Consider the following 22,893-nt stretch of genomic DNA (forward strand, 5'->3'; position numbering starts at 1 on the left):
TGCTCGGAAGTACCGTCTGCACAGAGAAAAACACTAGCTCCTGTGTTAGTGGGGTTCAGTAATACCAGCTGCTCCCCTGCTGTGTGTACGGCAAAGTCTCCTGCTCCCTCCAAAATCACACGACCTCAGCTTTTCAACTTACTCCAAGTAGGCCTCAGCCTACACCATGATTCACCCTGGGCTTCAACACAGCCAGTTGTTGCTCAGAAGTGCCGTGTACACAGAGAAAAACACATGCTCCAGTGTAAGTGGGGTGCAGTAACACCTGCTGCTCTCCTGCTCCCTCCACATTCAGACTACTACTGATTTTTAACCGTGCTCCAACTAGGCCTCTGGCTCCAGTGTCTCTAGTATTTACCCTGGCCTCCAACACCGCCAGTTGCTGCTCAAAAGTGCGGTCTACACAATCAACACTTGTTCCTGTGTTACTGGGGTTCTGTAGTGGGAATGTGGACAGAGCAGAAGACATTGCCGGACATACATCAGGGGATCAACTGACGTTACAGAACCCCAGTAACACAGGAACAAGTGTTGATTGTGCAGACCGCACTTTTGAGCAGCAACTGGCGGTGTTGGAGGCTAGGGTAAATACTAGAGACACTGGAGCCAGAGGCCTAATTGGAGTACGGTTAAAATCAGTAGTAGTCTTCAACACATTAAACTTGATGAAATTAGGCCTCAGCCTACACCCTGATTGACCCTGGGCTCCAATGTCCTCAGTTGCTGCTCAGAAGTGTCTTTGGCACGGGTACTTCCTCCTGCCTATCCTGGTTCCAGCACGCCTGCTGTTTCCGGTTAGTGTCAACGTCACTTTGCCACCAAAACGTTGTCCAGTCGTGTTGCAGTCGGGTTAGCCGAGTCTGTGGTGCCTGCAGTTTAGGTGCTTCCTATGTGGGCTGCGGATTCTGGGAATAAAGGCTGGTTCCGTAGTGCCTATAGGACAAGCCCCCCCCCGTAGGACTGTGTGTTTCGGTAACTGCGGCCGGCTCGCGGCCTTGCAGCGTTGTTTTTCAGGGGTAGTTTCTGCTACCCCTCCGGGTTCCCGCACCGTCAGCTGGTTCTCGGCAGTGCCTTTGACTTAGGTGCCTCCTTCTCGGTATCCGAGTTCTAGCAACGTCTGTTGGTCCTTGGTAGTGCTTTGTAGCACAGGTACCTCCTGCTTAGTAACCGTGTTCCAGCACCGTCAGCTGGTCCACGGTTGTGCCATTGGCTCTTGTAGCTTCTGCTACCCATCCGGGTTCCAGCACCGTCAGCTGGTTCTCGGCAGTGTCTTTGGCACAGGTACTCCCTCCTGCCCAGCCTGGTTACAGAACGCCTGCTGTTTCGGGGTAGTGTCAACTTCACTTTGCCACCAAAATGTTGTCCAGTCGTGTTGCGGTCGGGTTAGCCGAGACTATGGTGCCTGCAGTTCAGGTGCTTCCTATGTGGGCTGCGGGTTCTGGTAATAAAGGCTGGTTCCGTAGTGCCAATAGGACAAGCACCCCCTGTAGGACTGTGTGTTTCGGTAACTGCGGCCGGCTCGCGGCCTTGCATCGTTGTTTTTCAGGGGTAGTTTCTGCTACCCCTCCGGGTTCCCGCACTGTCAGCTGGTTCTTGGCAGTGCCTTTGGCTTAGGTGCCTCCTTCTCGGTATCCGAGTTCCAGCAACGTCAGCTGGTCCTCGGTAGTGCTTTCTAGCACCGGTACCTCCTGCTTAGTAACCGGGTTCCAGCACCGTTAGCTGGTCCACGGTTGTGCCATTGGCTCTTGTTCCTTCTGCTGCCCCTCCGGGTTCCAGCACAGTCAGCTGGTCCTTGCTAGTTCCATTTGCTCTTGTTCCTTCTGCTACCCATCCGGGTTCCGGTACCGTCAGCTGGTTCTCGGCAGTTCCTCAGCCTTCTTGTACCTTCTGCTACTTTTCCAAGTTCAAGCTTGTGGAAATGGTTTTTGGTTCTCACTCTGGATCTCCTTGACTATGGCCGTGAAGACGATGACCCTGAAGAAGATGACCAAGAGGGCAAAGAACATGAAGACAACCACCAAGATGCAGAAGACCAAGAAGCAGAAGAACAAAAATCAGAAGAACCAAAAGCAGAAGAACATTAAGCATAAGACTAAAAATCAGAGCAAAAGATATTCTCTAAATTATAAGCAGAAGAAGACTAAGCAGTGTATGGGGGTGAGTCCGTTCCTCCTCGTGGTGCCCCTGGAAAATGCCTGCTGCTGCAGGCCAAACTGAACGCTGACTAATCCTGTTGTACATCTTTTGTGACAGGCAGAAGAACGGAAGGTGTAATCTTCAAACTTTTATAGATAACAACTACAGGAATGCCTGTCACAAATAAGAATATGATGAAGAATAGGAAGAAGATGAAGAAGTAGAATATGAAGAAGAATAATAGTTGAATAAGAAGAATATGAAGAATGTAAAAGAAAAGAATAATCGGAAGAAGGTGAAGATGAGTAAGGTGAAGAAGTTGTTGATGAAAAAGATGCTGCTGCTGAGGATCATGAAGGAGAAAGTGTGGGAGAAGTAAAGAAGGTGAAGAGCATGGAAGTAGTGAAACCTACATATCTGACAAAATATAAAAAAGGTTAACATAGTCTATATCTTTGTAACTCCGAACGTCTTAAAAAAAAAATAAAAAAATAAATTCCTGCTATTCCATTTGATTTTGCTAAACCTCTATGCCTTTAATGTCTCCTCCATCTCCCCCAGTACATTCTACATTATTCTTAGTTGTTTTTCTTCATGCAAAATTATCCTACAAGGAAAGAAAGGGTTTTTTTTTTTTAATTCCGATATTTCTGTCCCATTGACTTGAATGGGGCTGGTATCGGTCCGATCCAATCCGATATTTCACGATATCGGATGGTATCGCTCAACACTATTCATGAAGCAAGTACAGGTGCAGAGATGCACCACTCTTGATGTCTTACAATTTGCAAAGCATCTAATGCTGTAAATCCTTGTAGCAGTACTAGTAAAACATTTTGCCGGTGAGACAAATTTGGCAGAAGCTGCAGCGACCACATCTGAAAGTGCCAGTAGATCTATTCTGCAACTAAAGGGCATGTCACACTAAGAGATATCGCTAGCAATATCGCTATAACTTGTGACGTTATAGCGATATTGCTAGCGATATCGCTATGTGTGATACTTACCTACAGCCCGCTCCCCCGCTGCTTATCGCTGATCGCGCGAGAACAGGCTGGACTGTTTCTCGTCGTCAGCTTCCTGCGGCGCTTCCTTCTGTGACGACGAGCGTGGAGCAGGGCGGGAGGACGCAGGATCGCCTGGTGTGACAGGTAAGTAGCGACCCCCGTCCCCAGCGATGTTGCTAGTGAGATCTGCCTGTGTGGCAGCTCACTAGCGACCACTTAGCGATGCACCAGCGATCCTGACCGCGTCATATCGCTGGTCGGGATCGCTGGTGCATCGCTAAGTGTGACAGTACCTTTAGTCCCCTCGACCCCTCCCCCCAACGGACTTATTCATTAAAGTAAATGTCTGCTCACGCTTCCCAGGCCCACAAGCTCACTGCTTTGGGGGTAATTCTTTATTCTGCTCTCTCCTTCAAACCACATATCAAATTCCTTTCCACTTCCTGCTGACTTCAACTCAAAAATATTTCCCGAAACCTTACATTCCTTAGCCAAGAATCTGCAAAAACTCTAGTCCATGCACTCATCACATCCCGCCTTGACTACTGCAACCTCATGTTTTGTGGCTTCCCTTCAAACACTATTGAACCCCTACAATTTATTATAAGCTTTTCTGAATGATTAATCCATTTATCCCCCCTGCTATTCCCTGGCCTCTCCCCTCTGTCAATTCCTTCACTGCCCCCCCCATTATCCAGAGACTCCAGTTCAAAACCCTAACCATGGCATACAAAGCCATCCACAACCTGTCTCCTTCATACATCTGTGACCTAGTCTCCTGGTACTTACCTGCACGCAACCTCTTCACAACATCTCCTTCTCTACTCCCCTCTTATCTCCTCTTCTCACAATCACATGCAAGACTTCTGTGCTTCCCCCATACTCTGGAAATCTCTACCCCAACATATAAGACTCTTGCCTTTCATGGAAACCTTCAGAAGGAACCCTGAACACCTACCTCTTCGACAAGCCTACAACCTGCAGTAACCACTGATCCACCAAACCGCTGCACGACCTGCTTTACCCTCACCTATTGTATCCTCACCCATCCCTTATAGATTGTGAGCCCTCGCGGGCAGGGTCCTCTCTTCTCCTGTGGATCAAGGAGTAACTCATCCTATGCATTTCTTCGTTGCGTTGTTCTTCAGGCAATTCCTTTTTTTTAATCCATCACTGTTCTAAAGATCTGGTTCTCTTTAGTGATCATTTTTAGGATCTTTACGATGGTGTCCTTGCTCACAGTGTAATAATGCAGAGCAACCTAAAAAAAAGGCATGACCACAGATAAAGACTGATGAGTGTAACAATTATCACTTAATAAAAGGGCCTGTATCTCTGAAACTATATGGTGGGTTTTTTTAAAAAAATAAAATCCTATATATTACTCAGAGAAGCAGTGGGAATAAAATAAGAGCCAAAACTGGTTACTTTTGACCTAGTTACAGGTCCTCTTAAAATTTAAAGAAGTGATAATTGTTATGCTATGGCTGCCAGGGGCATGTAGTTTCTCTGGAGTTGATCAGTGTTTCTTGGACATGGAGACATGGAGGGGAAAAAAAAGTTTCTCTACTTTTTCAGTCTGTGAAAAGTGAAGTGCGGTCTGATTTTCTTTGTTTTTTTTCCCCCTTTCTTTCACAGACATATAGGCTTCCATTGACTATTTTGATCCGCCACTTGGATCAAAATATGACATCTCAAATTCCATCCCCTCCCCCCACCATAAGGAAAAGGAATCAGATGTGTGCACTACCCCATAGACTATCATAGGTACCAGTTCTACCTGTGAAAACCAACATGAAAATCTGTTATGTGCACGGGCTCTTATACAGAGAGATCTTCTGGCTGAGCAGCAATAATCAATATATGTTGACTGGTCAGTGATCTGGTGCTGACGATATAGGCATTACCGCTGCCTCTAATGATTGGCTGCTGCCGTATAGTCATGGCATCCGGTGCTGCAACCTAAGGGGATGTGCACATGATCCGATATGCAGCACATGTCCAAAGCGCTGCTGGCTATTGAATGCAGGTAAATCCGCATGTGTTCATTGATCCGTGCGAAGTCACCGCGTCCAGTACATTGTTCCGGTGAAATTTATCTTGCGGAGGCTCGTGTTTCCACAAGATAAATAGACATGCTGCAGTCTGGAAAGATGCGCGCTGCATGTCCTTCCGGGTGAACTGCGGGCGGCTCTGTACGCATAGTGGATGTGGGGTTTCTTGATATCCCATCCACTATGCTGTAACATCTGGAGGCTGCACAAGTACGCAGCGTCCAACCCGCAGTATTTACTGATTTTGACGGGTAGCTGTGGGGAGCCGGCTCTCGAGCAGTATATGGCTAGTAAAAAACAGTGCATTTTTTAAAACTCCTTTTAATAATTTTTTCCTTTCTTAGAACATGAATTTCATTAGGGTTCAGTAGAAATTTTTAGTCGCGGTCAACAATGTACATTTTAATAAAATTCACAAAAATTGATTTTAATTTTGTTCTACTTTATTGTGATTCTTTAACCAATCTCTACCTTGTGCTTTTTAGATTTTCTTGACCCGAATGACAATCGGATAAAAAGCGAGGAAAAGCACAAAGATGCCCTGCAGAACAGAGATGAAAGCCCTCTATTGCGTGAATTGGAAGATATTAAAGCGGAGAATGAAAATTATAAAGTTCAAACGGTGAAACTCGCTCAGTCTGTTGCGGAACTGGAAGAACAGCTCGCTGGATATGAAAAGAAGTTGCTTGACTTGGAATCGAAAAATAAAAGCTTGGTCTCTGAACTGCAAATCCAAAAAGATCTGACGCTCAGCATGGAAGGAACTATTAATATGCTGAAGCAGGAGGTAGATCAGAACCAATTAAACATTGCCAACAAGGTTAGTCAGATCAAAACTATTCAAAGTAAGTTAGAAGACTTTGCCAAGATTGGTCCAGGCTCTGGTGGGTCGGAGTTTTTTAATCTAACTGATCTAATAGAAGAGTCAACCAAGAGGAACCTTGAGCAGATTGAAAGTCAAGTGGGAAAAATGCCATCTGGACGAGAGAGTGCGTTTTATAATGCCATAGAAGGTCTCTGGAAAAAATGTCAAGATGTTCTTCAAGAATCCTTTAAAAAGAACAAGCAGTTACTGCAGTTTCAAAAACAGCTTGATGACCTGAAACGCGAAATGAGCGTGCTGCAAAATGAAAAAGAGAGCGACGTGTCTTCCCAAGTCTCTGTTCTCAAAGAAAAAGATGAACTTATTGTCCAGCTTAGAGAACAATTGTCAGAAACAACGAAGCACTTGGAAAGCCTTAAAATGCAAGAAATTGACTATAAAAATCAGTTATTATCACATAGCCAACAGATAAAGGACCTGCGACTCCTTGTGGATTCTTACAAAGAGACATCTGAAAAGCTTAGCAGCCTGGAAGACGAAAGCAAAGAAAAATCTGTGGCAATTGAAACACTGGAGAAACGCTTGGCAGAGCTCCAGGCAGAACACATGGGTTGTGAAAAGAACCAGAAGAAACTAAATGATGAGAAGAGTGAAGTAGAACAAAAGATTAGAACAGTGCGGGAAGAACGTACAGCTGCGGAAACGACGGCGAACGAGAGGCAGAAGCAAGTGACAGAGTCAGTGGGAGAGATTGCACTGTAAGTCTACTGACAGCTGAGCTGTGTCAAGGTTTGCTTGATTTTCATCCTTTAGTTACGGGGAGGGATTGAGCTCTGGCCAAAACTTTCCTTTTATTTCTTGTAAGTTACGTATTGATTTTTCAAGTCAAATGGAGTTCTCTCGTTCACAGCAATCTAACGGGAGCGAGACTTTGAATAAGATAATAAGAAATCTGTTTTATGTAAGCATGCCGGATCTGCTGGTAAATTATGCCACACCAGCTTGTACTGGTCTTCTGTAAAATGTAAGCAGTTGTTTATGTTTTTTTTTTTTTTTTTTTATCCTTTTTTGACTTCTTTTTCATTGTGTTTAAGGTTAAAAGAACTTTTACAAAAAGACAGTCAATTGAAAACGGCACAGTTGGACCTGCAGAGAAAAGAGGAGGACTACATCGAGCTGAAGGATAAACTGGCTGATGCAAAAAAGCAAATGCAGCAGGTGGAAAAAGAGGTGAGTGACTGTGCCGGGAATAATACTAACCTAGTTTACAGTTTAGAATATTTGCAGGGTCACAAACTCCCTCTAATATTTGGCGTTGTATATCACTCTACATTCACTATTGAATTAATGAATTGTTAATCATACTTCTTATTTCGGTGCTTTATCCTTCAATACAATGGTTTAAGATAAATGTGAAAGTGCATTTAGACTTTAAATGGTAAGGCCATGGCTGGATTACTAGTTGTAAGTCCACCATATCATCTTGGCAGCTTCATTTTTGTATTGCTCCAATATGTAATACAAGCTCATACAAAAAAATTAAAAAAGTCCTACTTTTTTTTTTTTTTTTTGTCTGCAGCTCCAATGTAGACTTTGTTTTCATACTAATGGTATATGTACTTGAAAAAGCACTAAAGAAACCCTAAAATTAATGAAAGTATGCACTGCAATGTAAAAATGACTTGCGGTGCATATGTTTTGTCTTTTGGTATTTCTTAACCGTTTCAAGTTTCCAAAGGCGCAAAACGGTTAAAAGAAGTGACTGGTCCATTCTTCAGGCAGCTTCTGCTTGGAAACTGCTCACAATTTTATATATAAAGGTTAAAGAAAAGCGTCAAAGACTCCACAAAATTGACTTGGACGACTCCAAGAAAGACGCTTTAAGAAAAACATCACCATTTTCCTAAAGTGTTTTTTGTTTGAAAAACTCACTTGGATTGCCAAAGTTTGAAGGCAATCTGTCACTAGGTTTTTGCTGTGTAATTTTGAGAGCTGCATGATGGGGCAGAGACCCTGATTCCAGCGATGTCACTTACTGGGCTGCTTGTTGCAGTTTTTATAAAATCCCTGCTCTCTGCTGCAGATTTAATGCTCTGTGCTCTGCATAACATCACCCACACCCTTGATTGGCTACTGTTTTTGTACACTGCATAGGCAGAAAGCTGCTAATTAGAGTTGGGGGAGGAGTTACACAGAGCAGGAGGACTGCATGGCACTAGACAAGTAGTCCTGTAGTGATATAGAGTTGATGTATATCTACCTCTGAGGTGTAAACAACACATTATGATATTAATTAAAATAATTTAAGGTATTATCATTTTTCCATGTGATAATGTAGTGGGAAAATGATTGGAAACAAGTCAATTAATATTTACCCTCATTAAATATATTTGTACCTGTTTGAGCCTTTTTTTAGCTTGTTGCTCAAGTGACCAGTTAGATCTCCTCTCATTTGATCAAATCACAAAGGAAGGTATTGCCTTTTTTGTGTGTACAAATGTGATCACTAATCCACCTGTCTCCCCACTATTCCCCGACCTCTCATCTCTGTCAATCCCTTCACTGGCTCGCCATTGCTCTAAGACTCAAGTTCAAAACCCTAACCATGGGATACAAAGCCATCCAGAACCTGTCTCCTCCATACATCTGGGACCTCGTCTCTCAGTACTTGCCTTCACGCAACCTCCGATCCTCACAAGATCTCCTTCTCTACTCCCTTCTTGTCTCCTCTACCCACAATCACATATAAGGTTTCTCCTTTGCTTCTCCCCTACTCTGAAACTCTCTACCCCAAAATATCAGACTCTTGCCTACCATGGAAATCTTCAGACCCACCTCTACCGACTTGCCTACATCCTGCAGTAACCATCGTTCCACCATACCGCTGCATGACTATCTCTACCATCACCTGCTACACTGATCAAAATAATAAAGGGAACACTTAAACAACAGAATATAACGCCAAGTAAATCAAACTTCTGTGAAATTAAACTGTCCACTTAGGAAGCAACATTGATTGACAATCAATTTCACATGCTGTTGTGCAAATGGAATAGACAGCAGATGGAAATTATTGGCATTTATCAAGACAACGGCAATAAAGGAGTGGTTCTGCAAGTGGGGACCACAGACCACATCTCAGTACCAATGCTTTCTGGCTGATGTTTTGGTCACTTTTGAGTGTTTGTGCTTTCACACTCGTGGTAGCATGAGATGGATTCTACAACCCACATAAGTGGCTCAGGTAGTGCAGCTCATCCAGGATGGCACATCAATGCGAGCAGTGGCAAGAAAGTTTGCTGTGTCTGTCATCTTAGTGTCCAGAGGCTGGAGGCGCTACCAGGAGACAGGCCAGTACACCAGGAGATATGTAGGACGGCAACAACGCAGCAGCAGGACCACTACCTCAGCCTTTGTGCAAGGAGGAACAGGAGGAGCACTGCCAGAGCCCTGCAAAATGACCTCCAGCAGGCCACAAATGTGCATGTGTCTGCACAAACGGTTAGAAACCGACTCCATGAGGATGGTCTGAGGGCCTGACGTCCGCAGATGTGAAATTGATTGTCAATCAATGTTGCTTCCTAAGTGGACAGTTTGATTTCACAGAAGTTTGATTTACTTGGTTACATTCTGTTGTTTAAGTGTTCCCTTTATTTTTTTGAGCAGTGTATATCCTCACCCATCCCTTATAGATTGTGAGCCCTCGCGGGCAGGGTCCTCTCGCCTCCTTTACCAGTCGTGACTTGTATCGTGTAAGATTATTGTACTTGTTTTTTTTTGTATACCCCTTTTCATATGTAAAGTGCTATAGAATAAATGGCACTATGATAAATACTAGTGCAAAGTGTAATGACACAGACATTTTTGGTCATTAGGACACACTATTTTCAAAGGAGCAAAGTGGTGGAGAAAGTGTTCTCTTGATTCAGTAATGCGTGGTACATTAATGCTGCAGACAATACATTTATTCCCTTTTGAAATGTTTTTCAGATTTCTGCAATGCGTGAAGAGAAGAAGACTCTAACTAACAAAATGAATGAATACGAGACATTAAAGAAGCAAATGTCTTCTGAGCTAGAACTTAAACAGCGGACAATTCAGCAACTTAGCAAGGTCCTTATAAAGCTTTGTGAATACAGTCTTTGAGCATGTTACATCTGTTTGTTACTGTACGCGCATTGCTGATTCAGCATAATCAAAGTTCACCTACCAGGTTATATAATTCTTACCTGGCAAACACAAATATAGACAAAAGCAAAAGTCAGTAGTGATCGCAAGGTTGCTAAACTGCATGTATCGCTAACTTCTTTACTCGGTAGCCACAATTCATTAAGACTGGGGTTTCGTACGCCAGTCATAATGATGGGAATTCAGAAATAAGATGTGCAGAATTCACTAAGGGGGACACATTCTTCATGAATTTGGTGGATCTTTATCAGTGATATGCGCATCAACAAAAATGTTACTCCAGTCAGGGACTAGTGTAAAATGTTGCCACGTTTGAAAAATTTGGCGGGTGGGTGTAACCATGCCTTATCCTACCCCAGCTCCTGCCCAGCCCATTTTGGTGTAGTTATCCCAAATCGGCATGAAAATGACAAAAGTTGCTAAGTTTTTGTACGACGTTGCATTGAGCAAAAACTTTGCATCTATTCAATGTGTTTTATTCCAGTATTCTGGCATAAACACAAGATTTCTCACATCACAATATATATAAAATAAAATTGTGTAATCTTCACACCAGTAACTTTGACTTTTTTAGGCTCTAATTCCAGAAGAATACATAGCCACAATTAAGTGTCCAGCTCCATCTCTTGTATTAGAGGAAAGGAAGGGGAGGACAGCGGTGACATCGCCTATTGTGATTGATGGATCCTGTATACAGAGGTGTTACCGATCATTGTAAGGGCGCAGTCAGACGATTGTCTAAATCTGAGCGAGATTGGAACAGAGTAGACAGACTTGCCGGCTGCTGTCATACTCTGGTCTGGAAAGTCACTTGACAGTCCACACACTGCGTTCCGATCAACTCTCTGATTTATACGGCCATTTAACTTCACCTTTTCTCGTTCGCCTTATTGGGGGACACAGAGACCTTGGGTGTATGCTGCTGCCACTAGGAGGCTGACACTATGCACAAAAAAAGATAGCTCCTCCTCCGCAGTGTACACCCCACCGACCGGCAGAGAATTCCTCAGTTTAGCTTAGTGTCAGTAGGAGGTGGACACGGGTCTTTTATTAGACCCATATCTACCTCGTCGTGCGTCGTTCCTTTTCAGGTTCTACGGAGGGATACAGAGTGAAAAGTCACATCTGTACTCCCACATGGAGTCTGCAAGTACGGCGTGTACTGCCACCCCGTATCCTTGCAGTTCTCCGCGGCAGGACCAGCCAGACGGACGCCGACACCAAGACGTGCCAGCGACTCCAGGGGTCCTTGTCGCCGGTCTCCCTCCCACTCGCCTACCAGAGCCTGTCGGTTGGATGAGACGCAAGACTTCTTCAGACAGGTAACGGATCGTGGATGGGTGAGTATTAGGCCCCGGCTTCATATTTATTTACCTGGCTGCCCATTCCCGACGGTCACCTCTTCAATGGTCACAGGGGTAGGCGCTGCGGTCGCTCGCAGTCGCCACCAGGCTATATAAGAACAAAACCGTTGGCACAACCCTGAAAATTGTAGGTGGTGCCCAAGTAGGATCCCAATCCGTGAACTAAATATATATAAACTTGGCACACACCAAAGGTTTCTGATGCAGAAAGGTGATTTTTAATTATACAACAGTACATACATACACAGACGTTTCGGTCTAGGACCTTCATCAATGTACGATATATTGTACTGTGAGATTCTTAGTGACTGGGCTTTGTGAGATAGACCAATCCTGTGAGGAGGCACATGAAGCCGTCCCACTGCGTAGTGGTTTGTGGAGTGTGGACGCAGTATCCACCGCGAATCCCAAGTGCACTAAGAATCTCACAGTACAATATATCGTACATTGATGAAGGTCATAGACCGAAACGTCTGTGTATGTATGTACTGTTGTATAATTAAAAATCACCTTTCTGCATCAGAAACCTTTGGTGTGTGCCAAGTTTATATATATTTAGCCACCAGGCTATAGGCAGCTCAATGTTGCTGGGCATCCCCCCCCCTTCCCTCCCCCCTTTCTGGGTACAGGGAGCACAGGGTTTTTTCCCATTGGTAGCGACTTGCGACTGCGGCGTCCCACTTTTTCGGACCTCCGCGCCGACCCCCTGCTGACAGGCGGCCGCCGCAACTAATTTAGGCCCCGGCTTCAGTTCGGGCCTACCGCTGCGTCGCGGCCACGCCCCCCGCCCCTTTCTTCTAAGCGGGCTTCTCTCCCGCTCTTCCCAGGCCCTCCCACCGCCTGTCCTTCACCTGCCCAGCCTGTTGTTGGCTAGAGGGCGGTGAATCGTTAACCCTGCGTGGTGCTCCGCCCTCCCTCCTCTCCTAAGGCGCGCTTTTTCTCAGGACGGCGCCATTTTCCCAGCCTGTTAGCCGGGCACCAGCTCCTCACTGGACAGCATCTTCTCCAGCTGGTTTTTTCAGGAGGTCTGTCGGCCGGATTTCGCTCTGACCTGCATCCACTGACAGGTCGCAGAGCATCGCTTCTGGGGACACCGGACCGTGAGTAGCTCTGCACTGCAGACTGACCCTTCTCCGCCCTCTGTCCCCCAACCTTCCGGCATTACCTCAGCTTTTCACTATGTCTAAGTCTGATCGTACCCGCTCTACCGCCCCCCCCTGCACTTTAGTCAAGTACTTTGCATGTTCTTCGTGCAATCGCAAACTTCCCTCAGGCCAGTCCACTCCCCTCTGCCTGGATTGTAGCAATCCAATTCAGCCTGACGCCGTCCAGGAGCCATCTGCGGCCCCAGGTGAGAGTGAGCCCCCCATGCCTGGCTGGGCCTCCTCGCTATCTCAATCAGTGGCAGACCTCACCAGGGTGTCTCAGTCCCTGGTGGCCGTTCTTGATACGTTGCCCCTGGACTCTTCAGCAGGGCCAAGCAGGTCCCAAATTGTTCCATCTGAATCAGCCAGCGGTAGTCGCAAAAGACCCAGGCAAGATTCCCATCCGGAATCCTCTCCTAGTCCCATCTCACCGCATAGCCCTTCTCACCAGTCTCCCTCTCGGGCCTCCTCTCCCGAGTCAGGGGAAGCGCTTTCGGACAGGTCATCTGAGGGGATTTTAGAGCTGGATTCAGACCAGGATGCAAGCATGAAGGTCACAGTGCAGGACCTCACTGCTGCGATCCATCATACCTTCGATATTGCTGACTCCCCTGCGAAATCTTCAGATCAGGAGGTTTCGTTCAGACGGGCAGAAACTCCCTCCAGGGTTTTTCCTTTCCATTCCCAGTTTGGGAAAATTTTTACCAAGGAAAGAGAGGATCCGACCAGACGCTTTCAAAAAGGAAAACGTCTCGGCATACTCTACCCATTTGCTAAGGAGCTCACGGACAACTGGTCGGCCTCTCCCTCGGTCGATCCGCCCATGTCCAGGCTATCCAATAACACGGTTCTCCCGCTTTCAGGCGTGGCGTCCCTAAAGGATTCTAATGACAGGATTATAGAATCCCTGGCGAAGTCTGCCTTTGAAGCGGCTTCAGCGGCGGTGTGTCCAATCTTTGCTTCATCCTGGACAGCAAAGACCATAGCCACGTGGGCAGACGACCTTCGGCAGGGCATCTTAGATAAGGCGCAACCGGAGCATTTGGCCAATCAGATCTCCCATGCTGGGGACTATCTTCTCTCCGCTTCCTTGGATGCTGCATCCTGTGCAGTTCAGGCGTCAAGCAACGTTATTGCAATTCGACGTACACTTTGGCTAAAGGCATGGCAAGCGGACTTGTCTTCTAAAAAGTCCCTCACTAACCTGCCTTTTCAGGGGGTGCGCCTCTTTGGGTCCCAATTGGACCAGATTATTAAGGACGCCACCGGAGGCACGAGTTCACTCCTCCCTCAGTCCAAGCCTCGCAGACCCCCACTAAGGCGTCAGTTTCGACCCTTTCGGACTTTCCGCCGTTTCAAAACGGCGGACAACTCCTCCAGCCAACAGAGACCGCAGGCTCGCCAGGAGAGAAGGAAAGTTTCCTTCAGACCCACTCCTTCCTGGCGACCCCACTCCTCCCAGGGCAGACCGTCCAGATCTAGATCTGGACGGTCTACTTCAGCATGACTATCATCGGGCACGCGAGGGGCCTTTCCAATTGGGAGGTCGACTTCTTTCCTTCAGGGACGTTTGGCTGGCCGCCGTGGAGGATGCCTGGGTCAGGGAGGTCGTATCCTCAGGATACAAGATAGAGTTCGTCTCTCTCCCACGGGATCGTTTCTTCGAATCCCGGCCTCCAAAGGATCCAGCCTTGATCCCGGGGTTCTCTACAGCTATCGCCGCTCTCCTCAGTTCCGGGGTGATTGTGCCCGTTCCCGAATCGGAGCGCTTCACGGGGTTCTACTCGAACCTGTTTGTAGTGCCGAAAAAAGACGGCGCAGTTCGACCCATCTTGGATCTCAAGCTGCTCAACAAGAGGGTCCGCCTTCGCCACTTCCGCATGGAGTCGCTTCGCTCGGTCATCGCCTCCATGGAGGAGCAGGAATTCATGTGCTCAATAGACATCCAAGATGCCTATTTACATGTTCCAATTTTCTCCGGACATCAGAAGTTCCTGCGCTTTGCGATTCGACAGCACCACTACCAGTTTGTCGCACTGCCCTTCGGTCTTGCCACCGCTCCCAGAGTCTTCACGAAGATCATGGCTGCGTTGATGGCTTTGTTGCGAGTCAGAGGCCTCGTTCTTTTCCCGTACCTAGACGATATTCTGATCAAGGCTCCCTCATTCCAACAGGCTCACCAAAGTTTGTCAATCGTCCTGGACACTCTTTCCAATTTCGGGTGGATCGTCAACAGGAAAAAGTCCTGTCTGGTTCCTACCCAACGCCTGGTCTTTCTAGGTCTTCTGTTCGACACTCGTCGGTCAAGGGTCTTTCTCCCACAAGAAAAGATTCTCTCTCTGCAGCAGGAAGTACGATCGCTGCAGACCTTGCGATTCCCATCCCTCCGTACAGCCATGAGGGTCCTGGGAAAGATGGTCACGGCGATAGAGGCAGTTCCCTTTGCCCAATTTCACGCCAGGCCTCTCCAGCAGGCCATTCTGTCGAAGTGGAACAGGTCGCCTCGGTCCCTGGATCGCCCTGTCCATCTTTCTTACCGGATCAAGCGGTCTCTCAACTGGTGGTTGTCGTCACCTCTCATTCTATCGGGTCGATCCTTCCTTCCCATTCACTGGCAGATAGTAACCACAGATGCCAGTCTCCTCGGTTGGGGTGCTGTGTTCCGCAACCACACTGTTCAGGGTCGATGGTCGGATCGGGAATCAGCGCTACCGATCAACGTTCTGGAGATTCGAGCGATCCATCTTGCTCTGGTCCACTGGGAAAGGCTCCTCAAGGGACTGCCGGTACGGATTCAGACAGACAACGCCACAGCGGTGGCATATGTCAACCGCCAAGGGGGAACACGGAGTGTTTCAGCCCTGGCGGAGGTGTCCAAGATTCTTCGCTGGGCGGAGATTTCCGTCCCGACAATTTCCGCGGTTCACATTCCCGGCGTAGACAACTGGGCCGCCGATTTTCTCAGCCGCGAGGGTCTCGCGGCGGGAGAATGGTCCCTACGTCCGGAAGTGTTTCATCTGCTCTGCCTTCGGTGGGGAACCCCGGATGTAGACCTCATGGCGTCTCGCCTCAACAGGAAAGTCCCACAATTCGTGTCCAGGTCTCGAGACCCTCTGGCAGTGGGCGCCGACGCCCTGGCCGTTCCTTGGTCCCAGTTCGAACTTCCCTACCTGTTCCCTCCTCTGCCTCTTCTTCCCAAGCTGTTGAAGATCAAGGCAGAAGGACTTCCGGTCATTCTCATCGCCCCGAATTGGCCCAGAAGGTCTTGGTTCGCGGACATTGTCAACCTCCTCGCGGACGCCCCCTGGAAGCTTCCAGACAGAACAGATCTGCTGTCTCAGGGTCCGATTTGCCACCCCAATTCTCGGCCGCTCAATTTAACGGCGTGGCTGTTGAGACCGAGGTTCTGAAACGAGCAGGATTTTCCGACCACGTAATTCAGACCATGATCCGAGCCAGAAAGCCATCATCTTCCAAGATTTACTACCGTACTTGGAAGGCCTATTTCACTTGGTGTGAGACCAATGACGTCGCGCCCATGTCCTTTTCGCTCCCTTCAGTCCTAGCGTTTCTTCAGGCAGGATTGGATGCGGGGCTTGCCCTCAGTTCCCTGAAGGGTCAAGTTTCGGCGCTGTCCATTCTGTTTCAGAAAACGTTGGCTTCCCGTCCTCAGGTTAAGACCTTTCTTCAGGGCGTGGCTCACACGGTCCCGCCGTACCGGGCGCCCGTGGATCCATGGGATCTTAATCTGGTTCTTGAGGTTCTGCAAGGTCCGCCCTTTGAACCCCTCAGGGATATTTCCCTTTCTCTCCTTTCTTGGAAGGTAGCCTTTCTGGTGGCCATCACCTCCGTCCGGCGCGTGTCGGAATTGGCAGCTCTTTCGTGCCGCTCTCCCTTTCTGGTTCTCCACCAGGATAAGGTAGTTCTGCGGCCTCCGCCCTCGTTCCTTCCGAAGGTGGTGTCCTCGTTTCACCTCAACGAAGATATCGTGCTCCCGTCCTTTTGTCCGAATCCAACTCATCCCCGAGAGCGGTCCTTGAACAAGCTGGACCTGGTTAGGGCGGTAAGAGTCTATCTGTCTAGGACGACTTCCTTGCGAAAGACAGAGTCTCTTTTCATTATCCCTGATGGAGCGCGGAAAGGTCACCCGGCGTCAAAAGCCACCATTGCTCGCTGGATCAGATCGGCTATCCTGGAAGCCTACCGTGTTAAGCGTCGCGGAGCCCCTCCGGGTATCAGGGCCCACTCTACTCGAGCAGTGGGTGCCTCCTGGGCGGTGCGCCACAGAGCTTCCGCACTGCAGCTTTGCAAAGCTGCAACATGGTCATCGGTTCACACGTTTGTGAAATTCTACAGAGTCCACACCTACGCTTCGGCGGACGCCAGCCTAGGTAGACGGATTCTGCAGGCCGCGGTGATGAGTCCGCTGGCCTGATGGAGGTTTGTTTCCCACCCCAGGGACTGCTTTGGGACGTCCCAAGGTCTCTGTGTCCCCCAATAAGGCGAACGAGAAAACAGGATTTTTGGGTTGCTTACCGTAAAATCTGTTTCTCGGAGCTTTCATTGGGGTACACAGCACCCTCCCATGTTTTACAGCTCCTGTTCTTACTTTGGTTGAATGGTTACAGTTGAGTTGTTTATGTTGTCAACCTATTCTGTTACTTCTCCTACTGCTTTCTCACTAACTGAGGAATTCTCTGCCGGTCGGTGGGGTGTACACTGCGGAGGAGGAGCTATCTTTTTTTTGTGCATAGTGTCAACCTCCTAGTGGCAGCAGCATACACCCAAGGTCTCTGTGTCCCCCAATGAAGGCTCCGAGAAACAGATTTTACGGTAAGCAACCCAAAAATCCTGTTATTTCTGCCCCTGATGATAAAAGAGCCTTCTGAAAACTGTTCCTGAAAGGGCAGAAATAATGATGGCTTCCCTTTAAAGATTATTTGAATTCCATAAAGTCTATTAAAGGGTATTCTCACGGGCTCTTGTGTAGCTTACAGCTCTGCAGTTTCCTTGCTTTTCCTTCCTGCTATCTTGGTGGGTGGCGAGATAAAGGTGGTTTCTACACTGCTATCACAACATTTATACATAGAGCGAACAGTGCAATTTGATCAACCACTATGCTCAGGGAAGTGAGAGCTGTGTTTAGAACTGCTCTGGAAGCTGTTGATTCTGTGGTTTGTTTTTTTACTGGATAGATAGCCACACAGGAGCTGAGGAAGGGGAATAGCGAACTGCTGAATGGAAATCCAATGGGCTAGAGAGAGCTGACTGGGATGTTGGGAGTCAACTTGTCTCATAGATTGTAACTATTGAGCATCTTTGGCCCGATACTAATGGATCAACTCCTTTGAAACAAGCTGTACGCTATGGAGAATAACAGGAAATAGAAAAAGCAAGTTAATTATAAACTTGCCTTTTTCATGCTGTCTAACTAAAGCAATTTAAAATAATGAGAATACCTCTTTTAGAGTAGATTCCCACAGTCTGTAGCATCCAGATATTACAGCATAGTGGATGGGATTTCAAAAAACCCTATGCCCACTATGCGTGCACTGACTCCTGCGAATCACCATCCAAGACTGAAATTCGGAGCGTCTTTCCAGACCCACAGCATGTCATTTATTGGGACGCGGTGATTCCGTATGATTCAATGAACACATGCAGAATCACCTGCGTCCAAAAGTTGGCAGCGCTTTGGATGCAGCGGACATGTGCTGCGTTTAAAGCACTGACAATTACTGACCATGTGCACCTACCTTTAGTGTTCTTTGCATTTACAGTTTAACTGACTTTTATGTCCTATTCATGGAACTACCTGCAACCTCAAGTTCCTATGGTGGAGAAAGAGAGCTGCCCGTCTACTTTCACGTAAAGCAGAAGAGTTGATAACTAGGACATCCAGTTATATCAAGTTAGGCATGATTCTGACATGGAATGGTTTACATTAACTTATCAGTCTTTGGTTTATGTTCCCCTAAAGGTTATTGAACAGCAGAACCTCTTAACTGCTTTTATTTATTTTTAATAGGAACACCGTGATAATGAGAAAACTGAAACCACTGCACAGCTTTACCAAAAGGCTTGTGAAGGTAATGACCTTCATATATTGCCTATGCTTCTACGTCATCTATGCAGATCTCTGTGTGTGCAGACTGCTCATAAACCAGCTTTGTGATGGCAGCTCTGGAGGCAACTTCAACTTATAGGGAAAAAACCACGTTAACTATGTTCAGCATGGAAATTATAAGAACCTTTATGTCGCTTTTTTTGTTATGCAAAAATTTTTGCCATCTTGCTTCTCACCACTTTTATGTGGATTTTGTAAAGATTTGCTGCAGATGCCATACAATGGGTGAAATCCACACTGAAGATCTAAAAAAAAAAATTGAAATGCCTCGATTTCAAATCTCCACCATATGTACATTTCCACTCAGACACTTGTGGATGTAGACTGGATTGGTGAAAACGTCATCTGCTTAGCTGATACTATAATACACAGTGCGTCAATAAGTCCGTTCCGTGGCTGTATGGAGTGTGGTCTCCACTGTAGAGTCAGAGGAGCGCTCCGGCCGGTAGCGCTCCTGGATTCCCGGCAGGAAAATGGCCGCTAGTGCTTGGAGAGGACGTGTGACATCACACAAAAAGTACGAGGTGGCCCTCTTCGAAGCGCATCGGTTGGTTTTTGGTCCTTATCTGCCTCCCCCCCGTACTTATGTGACGTCGCACACCATCTCCAAGCACTGGCGTCCATTTTCCTGCCTGGCATCCAGGAGCGCTGCCGGCTGGAGCGCTCCTGACTCTGCAGTGCAGACTCCACTCCTTAAGCCACGGAACGGACCTATTGCAGCACTCTGCATCTACTGACCTCTCTCTGCAGGCCTGTCTCTCCCTGCAGCAGCGCGGAGCGATTTCGGTGCCAGCGAAGCAGTGAGTTTACATGTTATAAAACTTTTAGTTAATGACCTTAATCTATGGTTTATTGCACCACTCATTGTATGATTAATACACTCTTCAACTAACTTATTATGTGCACAGTGATTGACGTACAGAGCCATTAAATTAGTGCGACAGATCTTAAAACTATAGGCTACTTTCTGATAGATCAGTTTGGATTTCCCACACAGGCTTCACAATCTGTTAGCAGCTTTTGACATCCTTGCTCCTCTTTTTTAGTTTGTTTGTTTGTATTTTTACAGGCGCTGGTGTATTTTCTATTATTTAGTTGATATACTGTAATATGCTGTATATGCCCCTGCCTGTAAATCCATGCAGTCTGCAGTATATCTGCTGAATGTTTCTCTCCAAATCACATTGCTACCATATTTTTTCCAATAAGTCTGTAACATAGTGTAGCACTTAAGATTACAGGTGATTAAAGGCAGCTGAAACCTGTTGTATCTTTTGGTCTCAGATGTTAAAGCAAAAGAAAAGTTAATTGAAGACATGAAGCTGACACTTATTGAGCAGGAGCAGACGCAGGAAGAACAAGAGCTAGTACTTGAAGCCAAAACAGAAGAAGCTGAGAAATTAGCTGGTGGTAAGTGTATTGTATGGAAAACAGGTAATGTTCAGCTACCTATTTTTTGGGGGATGCACTTTTTTGAAAAGTGTGCCCAAGTTATCTTATAATATATGGTAATATTTTGATAAGATGTGAGCTGCAGGTTTGGTTTCACTTAAAGTGCAGTAAGTTCAGGTAAATCTTCAGAATAAGCACTTGTGTGTTAGGAATAGCAGTATGTCTAGGTATTAAGATTTGGCACCTTTAGAGTTGAAAACTGGTGAGAAATACAGGATACAGCTCCAATTTTCAGGTCCCTTTAATTTAGCGAGAGGACTAGTTTCAATAATGTTTCCCATACACAGCACCCAGAAAGAGTGATTCCTGCTCCGAAATCTCTGTAGCACCCACACTTATTCCCTGCTGCTGCTTCAATTATACAGCAGGGCAGAGCTGTGTGGCTGTGAATCCAGTTCTGGGAGAAGCTAGATCATTTGCTAGCAAGCTGCTGATCTTTGTGTGCTGCTCTTCTTGTGTATCACTGTGCTCCCTACGCCTCATCCAGACTACATGGCATTTAATTGGCGGTGTAACCTGACCCCTCAGTGTGCTGGTTCCCCATCTTGCTTTGACCATAACATGTTTGAGCTGTATTTTTCAGACTGTGTGGTGAATTGTAGAAGCAAGTGGAGAAAGAAGCCGATCTTTCTGATAATATATATTACAATGTGTCTTATATTTGCTCGTACTATTAATTTATGCAAGGTTTGCTACTGAAACGACAATGACCACTTATAGTTTTTATCCTAAGCTTTAGATTTTTTTTCCTTTGAGAACAAATACTTAGCCCCATAATCAGTTGCTAACAGCGTGCCTATTCTGCCGTGCAGCGATCTTTTCCAGCTAAGGAAGCGATTTGGCTGCAAAAAAAACCCTCCCAAATAACCCCTTTAAGGCCGGTTTCACATTTGCGTTTCAGGGTGCAGCAACGGCCTGCGCACGGCCGCCGCTAAGCCCCGCCCCCTGCCGCGCCTCCGCCGGTAGCTCCGCCTCCGGGCGCATGACGCTGCATGCGTCATTCATCCCCTATCTTTATCACTGAGGACGCAGGCCGTATGCAGTATGCGTTTGGCGGCGCCTGTGTCCTTTTGACGATGCGCCGAGCGCAACCAAATTGCAACAGGTTGCGTTTGGCAATGGTCGGCGCACCGTCAAAAGGACGCAGGCGCCGCCAAAACGCATACTTCACACGGCCTGCGTCCTCCGTGATAAAGATAGGGGACGCATGCAGCGTCATGCGCCCGGAGGCGGAGCTACCGGCGGAGGCGGGGCAGGGCTTAGCGGCAGCCGTGTACAGGCCGTCGCTGCGCCCTGAAACGCAAATGTGAAACCGGCCTAACAGCAATGTAAATTCTTGATTTTCCCGTCTATTCATTGTTGGTGCACTATGAGGTAAGGCCAGTACCTTTCAGCCCTGATAATACAGCATTCTATACTGCTGTATATAAGGCCCTGATCCGACCTGCAAGACAATAAAAAACCACCATGGTTACTTACCGGTAGCCGGTTTTTCCGGAACCCATGACAGCACCACATGAGAGAGGGATCCGCCCCGCCAGGACAGGAACCTACTGAGACATAAGGGGCGGCACCTCTCCCCCGCTTCAGTTGGGTTACAGAGCATTGAGAGGACTTCCCGGTTAGTTACATGTTTATCCAACACCACAACACTCAAAACACCCTACTAATTGTGCACACCATACAGTGAAAAAGGGGGGGAATGTACGGGTGCTGTCATGGGTTCCGGAAAAACCGGCTACCGGTAAGTAACCATGGTGGTTTTCCCTTCACCCATGACAGCACCACATGAGAGATTTTTGGAGACTTCGAAACACCTTAGGGAGGGACCACCGCTTGCAGCACCCTTCTACCAAAGGTTAAGTCAGCAGAGGAGGATAGATTTAATCTATAGTGCTTAAAGAAGGTTGAAGGTGAGGCCCAGGTAGCGGCCTTACAAATTTGTTCGATTGATACCTCTGCCTTTTCAGCCCAGGAGGTCGCCACGGCTCTGGTGGAATGAGCCTTGATGCCGTCAGGAATCGGGATACCACTAGCTGAATAGGCTACACTAATGGCTTCCCTGATCCATCTAGCAATAGTCCCTTTTGAAACCCCATAGCCTTTCCTGGCACCCTGAAAAGCTACGAATAGGGACTGTGACCTCCTCCACTGGCTAGTGGCAGATATATATTCTACAAGAGCTCTTTTAACATCCAGACTATGGAATTTTTCCTCCCCCAGATTTTTTGGATTTTCGCAAAAGGATGGAAGAACAATCTCCTGACCCCGATGGAAATCTGACACCACCTTGGGCAGATAACTGGGGTCTGTTCTTAACACTACCCTATCCTGAAAGACTTGCGTATAAGGAGGATTTACTGAGAGAGCCTGTAAGTCGCTTATCCTGCGGGCTGATGTGAGGGCTAATAACAGGATCGTTTTTAGGGTCAAAAACTTTAGGGGTAGCTGATGTAATGGCTCATACGGTTCTTTTGTAAGGGCTTCTAACACCAGGTTTAAATCCCAGGGGGCTATTCTAGGTATTGGAATAGGTCTAGCTCTATGGCAGGATTTAATAAATCTGGCTATCCACCTATCTGATGCCAGTTTGCAAT

At 47.1% G+C, this 22,893-nt stretch overlaps 1 protein-coding gene across 5 annotated transcripts in view; it reads left to right on the forward strand.

Annotated features, from left to right (window-relative positions):
• Positions 1–22,893, forward strand: part of KIF20B (kinesin family member 20B) — a 257,621-nt gene that overhangs the window by 165,746 nt on the left and 68,982 nt on the right. For all 5 annotated transcript variants that reach the window (XM_073585893.1, XM_073585891.1, XM_073585894.1 and 2 more), the window contains exons 20-24: positions 5,683–6,778; positions 7,115–7,250; positions 10,011–10,133; positions 18,746–18,806; positions 20,129–20,254. In XM_073585893.1, coding sequence (XP_073441994.1) covers positions 5,683–6,778; positions 7,115–7,250; positions 10,011–10,133; positions 18,746–18,806; positions 20,129–20,254 — 1,542 coding nt within the window. The remainder of the gene's footprint in view (positions 1–5,682; positions 6,779–7,114; positions 7,251–10,010; positions 10,134–18,745; positions 18,807–20,128; positions 20,255–22,893) is intronic.

This window comes from Dendrobates tinctorius, unplaced genomic scaffold (assembly GCF_039654945.1).
Source record: "Dendrobates tinctorius isolate UK_male_01 unplaced genomic scaffold, ASM3965494v1 ptg000089l, whole genome shotgun sequence".
In the NCBI taxonomy this organism is placed as follows: Eukaryota; Metazoa; Chordata; class Amphibia; order Anura; family Dendrobatidae; genus Dendrobates; species Dendrobates tinctorius.